The sequence below is a fragment of the Cajanus cajan genome, chromosome 3 (genome assembly GCF_000230855.2).
Source record: "Cajanus cajan strain Asha chromosome 3, NIPB_CcT2T_4, whole genome shotgun sequence".
Classification (NCBI taxonomy): Eukaryota; Viridiplantae; Streptophyta; class Magnoliopsida; order Fabales; family Fabaceae; genus Cajanus; species Cajanus cajan.
In genome coordinates this window covers 46,738,798-46,745,698 of record NC_138519.1, presented here as the reverse complement: position 1 = coordinate 46,745,698, position 6,901 = coordinate 46,738,798, and the positions used below count along the sequence as shown (strand labels likewise).

Sequence of the window (6,901 nt, the reverse complement as noted above, 5' to 3'; positions counted from 1 at the left end):
TAGCATCATACAACCTTAAACAACCTCTCAATCCACATGAAAACACCCCAAAAACATCTTAACAAAATCAACTCTTATCCTTGCATTGCCTAACGATTCAAAAATATCATGACACCATACATATCCCTTCAACAACGATCAAAGAAAATGATACCTACAGATTTATACTCATCCAAATGATCTCAAAACTATCTCAAAAGAAAGCTAAGAGAATAAGCTACAACTCCTACGAAGACATAAGATTCTAAAAAGATCATCTTCTTAGCTAAAAATTTTAAAAACCGCAGCAGATATATTCAGCGCTTGCAGCTACACCTTTGATCACCAAAGTAGCTATAACTGGAGTTATAGATTTCCGTTTTACCTGATTCCAGTTGCATTTGAAAGATAACGTCCAAGGCTACAACTTTTGTGAAGACCATAAAATCTAAATCTGTCAATATGATACTCATACTGGCACAACAAAACTGCAGCAAAAATATCCTCTACACCAAACAGCAATAGTATATCAATATATCTAAGCCCACAAACATACCTCAACCCTTCCAAACTCACACCTCAACTTCATATTCAAGCTTTCCACTACAATCCTAAACCAAAACAACTCACATATTCAGTACAAAAGGCTTAGAAAATAAAATTCACATGCTACCTAAACCATAAAAGGTCAACATGCAACCATCAAACTCTAGAAATCATCAACACTTCAATCTCTCCTTAAGAATACCAAAACTCCAATTCTCAACATACATCATCCTTGGATTCAATCGCTATAACTATCACTACTACAAGATGCATATTTTACATCGGTTCTCTAAAGGCATTTACATCGGTTCTAAAACCGATGTAGAATAGAACGACGTAAAAAATGTATTCATTTTTACATCGGTTTTGAAAAACCGATGTAGATTTAAGCGTCAATCTACATCGGTTCTCCAGAGAACCGATGTAGATTTATGCTTAAATCTACATCGGTTCTCAAGAGAACCGATGTAGATTGCATTTAAAAAAAAAAAAATCATGCTTATTTTTGCTGGTTGTAGTCAACTTCACGGGATGCAAAGGGTGTGCCCCAGATATCTGCATTTTCCTGGGTAAAAGGAGATACAAGAATGCCAATAAAGATAACAAAGCCAACGACAAGAAACACAACATATATGAAGCAGTATAATCAACTTAAACCAGACCTAATAGTAAGGTGCCAGATCATTTATGTGAACTCAGCCAAGTAAGTTACGTCACTGCATGCATCTGAACCATACCAAAGCTAGAAGAAAATTTATCAAGAGTGTTGTTGCTAACACTGACCTATATGTATCATCCACTAATTTGGCCACCTGTTCTTTTTCCACAAAATTTAATTATAATAACTTCTTTCACTGATATCTTTCAATTTTATATTTATAATGAAGGGTAAATCTCTGTATTGCAAATAGTAATTAAGATATTAGAAATTATAAAATAGAATAGCACACCCCTCGATTAATACAATAGTGCACCAAACCCAATATTAAAATAAATAAAATATGCCTCTGATCCATATTCCACAGTACAGGCTGATCAAAATCCAATAACAAAAGTACCCAGCCATCCAATCACATTGCCGATAAAGTACCCAATCATAACATAATCACAACATAAATAACATCAGTAGTAACAATCACACAAAAAATAAAACCAGTACTGAACACCGTGATTAACATTTAAGCATTAAGATACACAAAATAAATAAATAAATGCTATAAATCCAACCAATCAAACCAGGCACACACTATAGTTTTCCAGTAAAAAAGGTCGTGCAAGAAAATCAAATTTCAATTGAACATAAACAATTTCCTTGCTCTTCCAGCCAGTTTAATCCCTAAATCTCAAGCACTGATGATCACCATAAAAATCGTATGCGTTTTCTGCATCAATAGCAAAGTCAATTCAACTTACACATATACAACTATTTTATGATTAACACCCAAACACCAATTTTAAAGTAGATGTATAAACCTAGAAAAGAAACAGATCTGAGCCCAACTCTTTTTCTGCTTAAGTGGCTGTGATTTAACATCCTTCTTTTCCCTCTTCTCCACAAGCTCAGCCATGTACTGGACAACAGCCTAGGATGCACCAACACATGAAAATTGAGATTAAATAATTATTCTAAATTAATAATCCCAATAATGCAGAGAGTGATAATCAGTGAGCTTAGATTAGGACATGTCATTAATAAAAGGTAAACTAATCCACTGAATACTGATAATGACTCCTCCAGCTGGCAAGAAAATAAACAAATCTAGAATTATTTTTTTTTTGTTCTTATTAGTCATTCAATAGACAAATCATGGACTCTGATATTTGGGTGTAAAAATGTGTATAATTATTAAGCTTTATTTAGAAAATAATATATATATATATATATATATATATATATATATATATATATATATATATATATTGGATGGGTTGGACCATTTTTTATTGAGTCATGGATGGATTACATTTTTTTAAATAAATTTTTAATGGATCATAAATGGATTAATGATTATCCATTTCAATTCAAAATTTATCCAATTCATTAGTTTGACACTGCTAATCTATACTCCACCTATGCCTTGTATCTTCCTGGGAAGAAATAAGGCCATTTGAGACTCAATAAGCTTGTCAATTCTAACTATAAAAACACCACAAAATTGACTGACTTTGAATTCCATGACCTTTTACGGTTGATTAACCAAAATTATTAGGTGGGACAAATTCTAGTTCCATGTGAAACTAAATCTATGAAAAACAATATTACATTTTTCTAACATATTGAATGCATAAGTACCTGGTCAGGAATCCAGAATCCAGGAATGCCAAAAGAATGAAGAAGATCAGAACCACAGAGAAGCATGACCTTGAGAGATTCTACACTAATCAATACAAAAGCAAGTTATTCTATTGTTACAACATTGACCGAAACAATTATAGTAAGAAATGAAAGCCTAGCAGACATTTTTACATAATGAAGAGAACTATTAATGCTCCATTTAGACTAAGTCAAATTTAAATAACTGAACATTTATGAAACATGATAGATCACTTTTGAAGGCTTTATCACTATACAGAACCAAATTGCCCATCTAATTATACATCCATATAGCACTAAGAAATTTCACAAAATACTAGAGTCAATTGAGCACCTAATATCAGAGAGAGGAAAACATGGCCAAACATTAAAATTCATTCATTAATCATTTTAGTAACAAAGTATTCCTAACAAGTAACACCAAATCCTTAGCAATTAGCACCACATTTTTAAAAAGACATGTTGGACCAATGGCATGTAAAGAAAGTTCATATATAATAATCACCCCTATCCTTAGGAATGTCAATGCCACTTCCAGAGATATTAGGATCATCAACTAGTTCCTTAGTCATATTTAGATATTCCCTTAACAGAGATCCCATCACGTCCTCTGCCTGTTGCCTCATATAAAGCCAGCATGCAAAAGTGCAATGTTACAAGTCAAAAATTGAATCTAAAGAAAATATTTCCGTGAGATAAAAATTTCATGGCCACAGGATTTAAAATCAAGACTGCTTATCTCACCTTCGCACATATAAATCTAACATTTTTTATGCCATTAATCTCAGCATTCCTATGTGCATCACATACAACAGAAGCATTCATTTCAATTCCAATCACCTGAAAAATAAATTAAAATAAATAGGGCTCAACCAATTTTTAAAAATTAGGAATTTTGCAAGAACTCCAGTTTGATTCTATTTTGACCTCTGCAAAAGTAATCATTGCATCATATATTTTCACTTTCCAAAGGGGCACATTAACAGCAAATGCCCCAGATACAAGAATTGCAAGCCAAAAAAAGAAACGAACTTAAAATGATGATTATTTCCATACCAAATCGATGTGCTAATGTCAAGCCAATTGTTCCTGTCCCACAACATACATCAAACAGCAGTGTGTCAGGACCTAAGCATGCCCAATCTCCAGCAAGTGAGTACAACTTCTCAGTAGCAAGAGTGTTAACCTGCAGTAGAAGTACATTCAAAAATTCTATACAGAAGGGAAAATATAGCCCTGAAAACTAGGCAAAACAATGATTGCTATTCCAACCTGAAAAAAAGCTGTTGGAGATATAGAGAACCGGAGATTGTTGATATAATCATGGATTCTTACATCCATGGCATTAGTGTTTTCATCCATCTTCGGATCACCAACTGCTTTAGGAATGGGAAGCAATTGCAGTGGTGCATCAGCTGGCGCCACATTGGATATTCCTTGGTGATCCTACACACAAAACCAACTACCATATTAGAAGTCCTTTAGAAAATTAAATATCATAACACACCATTAAATATCATAACACACCAACTACCATATCTTTACCGCTGAGCTAGTCATTGGGAGGCGAAAATCATTTCTTGAAGCTACTTGTGTAGGCTTCCAGTATGTGTTCCTGGGATCCATACAAAGAAAATTTGAGTGATTAAACTAACTAAAATTTTGATCAATGACCACAAAATTTGGTATCTTTCTACTGCACATGTTTGGAAAAGATTAATTTTCCAAAAAAGAATTTCTTATTTTTCAAATCGTCTCTCATTAAGCTGATATAAATAAATGATTATTTCTCCAAAATAGACTGAACCAAATATGCACCAAGTTCTAAAGGTAACTCCCAGTTTATGGTAATCTTATGTCTGCTAAATTTTAATTTCATTAAAAACCTGCGAATTATTTAATTTTAGTCTTCTTTTTTTCTTCTTTGTTCATGAGATACAAATGAAACAACATATATGCACATATTACATAGACCGAAGTCAGAACTAAAGTCGCTACAGATGAATCAATATAGAAAAGAAAAAATCATGAGAAACAAAGTGGTCATTTATTTAATTTGGATTAAGATAATAGGAATAATAATAGTGTTTAGTTTACCTGCTGTTGAAAGTGGTGGCAATGGGGCGGAAAAACAGTGAAGAGGGTCCTGGGAACAACATGGTACTACTACAATAGTTGTTGAACATGGCTATGAAATCCGAATAAGAATTGACACCAGGATCCCAATCGATTCAAGTTTCCAACAACGGTTTCGCTTAGAATTAGAAAACAACGAAGATTTTGCGAGCGTTGACCATTGATCAGTGTAATAAAATGGTTAAATACTTTAGTTAACCCATTGTTTGTTCCAGGGGCAAAAATAATCAAAAAGAGGTCAGAAAATTTTAAATTTTGAAATAATATAACGATGAATTAAAGTAATTAAAATTTCTTCATGCAGTTTTATATTTGATTATTTAAACAAATTCAATCTGAAAAAATGAAGCCGAATAAAACTACCATAAAGTGACAAAACTCTCGTCTTAATTGTATGTCCAAAGCTTCAGACATGTTTTGGTGTAAAATAAAGATTGAGACATGTTTTAAGCACAGAATTTATTAATCAAATAAAATGAATGTACCTCTAGTTGTACTTCAACACATTCAGCAAAATCAGCATCCGCCATCATTTCTTCAGCATTTCGTGGTCTCAATCTTACAGCCACTTGAACTCTTCGAGGCACTGTACACAAAAATGATAATATAACAAGTGTATAATCTAAACTAATCTAATTATAATAGTTCTTTGTAAAGAACTTAAACATTATAAATATATATATACCTCAATGCAAGCCAACACAATCCTCAAAGCCATTTCATGGCAATATTTCCCTCTCAATGGGTATGATCCATATCTAGCATGAATAACAAATGCTAGAAATTCAGTCCATCAACCAAACAAAAGGCAAATGAATGTTTATAGCCAATAAGAGTATAAACATTACTTTGAATAGAAAACCTCCCCATTTCCCCCACATAGCACAACCATGTCTGTTTCAATACACATCAGCATACCTCCATCAACAACAGATTGAACTGCTGAATCCAGAAACACGGAAGGTGAACCATAAGGATCAAGATCAACCTGAAAAAACAGCATGCTTCAACCTAATATTCAACAATAAAAAATCCTGGCCATTTCAACTAAATTTTCAACAGATTGCTTGAAACCTGACTCCTTTGGGAAATTATGAATCAAAACATGTATTGTAATTTTACAATTCACTGATTCAAAGTCCCAAAAATTAAAACAAATTACATTACCTGATGTCCTTTGATTTCTCTCCAGCTCCTCCTGCCAAGACAATCACAAAATAAGATACACAAACAACTAAAGAAACTATAGCCTTCCATGGGCAATAGGGTGAAGAACAACAATGTACACAGAACACAACACATAATTATTCCCAGCGAACCACATAGCTGTGAGAAGGAACGAGCAACCTTCTAGTGTGGTTGGTGTGGATCACGTCGGGATCAAAGAACACAACCTTCAAGGGGTAACACTCAACTGCCAAAGAACGAAGCTCGGTGCGCCTAAGACTGTACTTGAACCTAAGCCGAGCGGTGAATGTCACTCCAAAGACGACAAACCCATGAAGGCGACGCCGCACGGCCCATGCCACTGCAGAAAAGGGTGCGAACCAGCAGGAATCGGGCTTGGAGCGCGGTGTCAGTCTCGGGTCCGGTGGAGAACGACAAGGGCTCGATGAGTGCGGAGGAGATGGCACGGTGGTCGAACCATAGCGTGATGCGGAGGCTCTTGTAATGGATCGAGAGGAGGAGGTTAGGGTTACGTAGGGTGAGGTTCACGCCGGGGCTTAACTTCTCGCCTCTCTTGAGGATCTTGACTTGGCCCATGACGAGGTTCGCGCCGAGGCCCTTCACCACCATGCCGGAGTGATCTCCATCGTAGACCTTCCGCCGGCGAGCGTGAGAAGGATTGGGGCTAGGGTTAGGGTTTCTTTGTGATCTAATGGAAGATGAATAGAAGGGCATTGCGTCATCGCCTTGAAGACAATC

General features: G+C 35.0%; 1 protein-coding gene across 8 annotated transcripts; it reads right to left on the bottom strand.

The window, feature by feature from the left end:
* Positions 1-960: 960 nt before the first annotated feature.
* LOC145955774 (zinc finger CCCH domain-containing protein 24) lies at positions 961-6,457 on the bottom strand. 8 transcript variants are annotated; one of them, XR_014432465.1, is made up of 12 exons: positions 6,323-6,405; positions 6,143-6,173; positions 5,824-5,963; positions 5,661-5,733; positions 4,937-5,561; positions 4,385-4,454; positions 4,112-4,285; positions 3,896-4,025; positions 3,584-3,679; positions 3,345-3,453; positions 2,819-2,898; positions 2,048-2,108 (listed from the first exon to the last, which is right to left on the bottom strand). XR_014432465.1 is itself a non-coding variant. In XM_083070931.1 (10 exons), exons 5-10 carry the CDS (start codon positions 5,023-5,025, stop codon positions 1,980-1,982), a joined length of 609 nt encoding a protein of 202 aa, XP_082927057.1. In that variant the 5' UTR covers positions 5,026-5,561; positions 5,661-5,733; positions 5,824-5,963; positions 6,143-6,173; positions 6,323-6,407; the 3' UTR covers positions 961-1,979. The 8 variants fall into 8 exon arrangements, 4 of the variants coding, with proteins under 4 accessions (XP_082927057.1, XP_082927054.1, XP_082927055.1 ...); XR_014432466.1 differs by having other exon boundaries at positions 2,055-2,108; positions 2,819-2,903; XR_014432467.1 differs by lacking the exon at positions 3,345-3,453 and having other exon boundaries at positions 2,053-2,108; positions 6,323-6,406.
* Between the last annotated feature and the right edge of the window lie 444 nt (positions 6,458-6,901).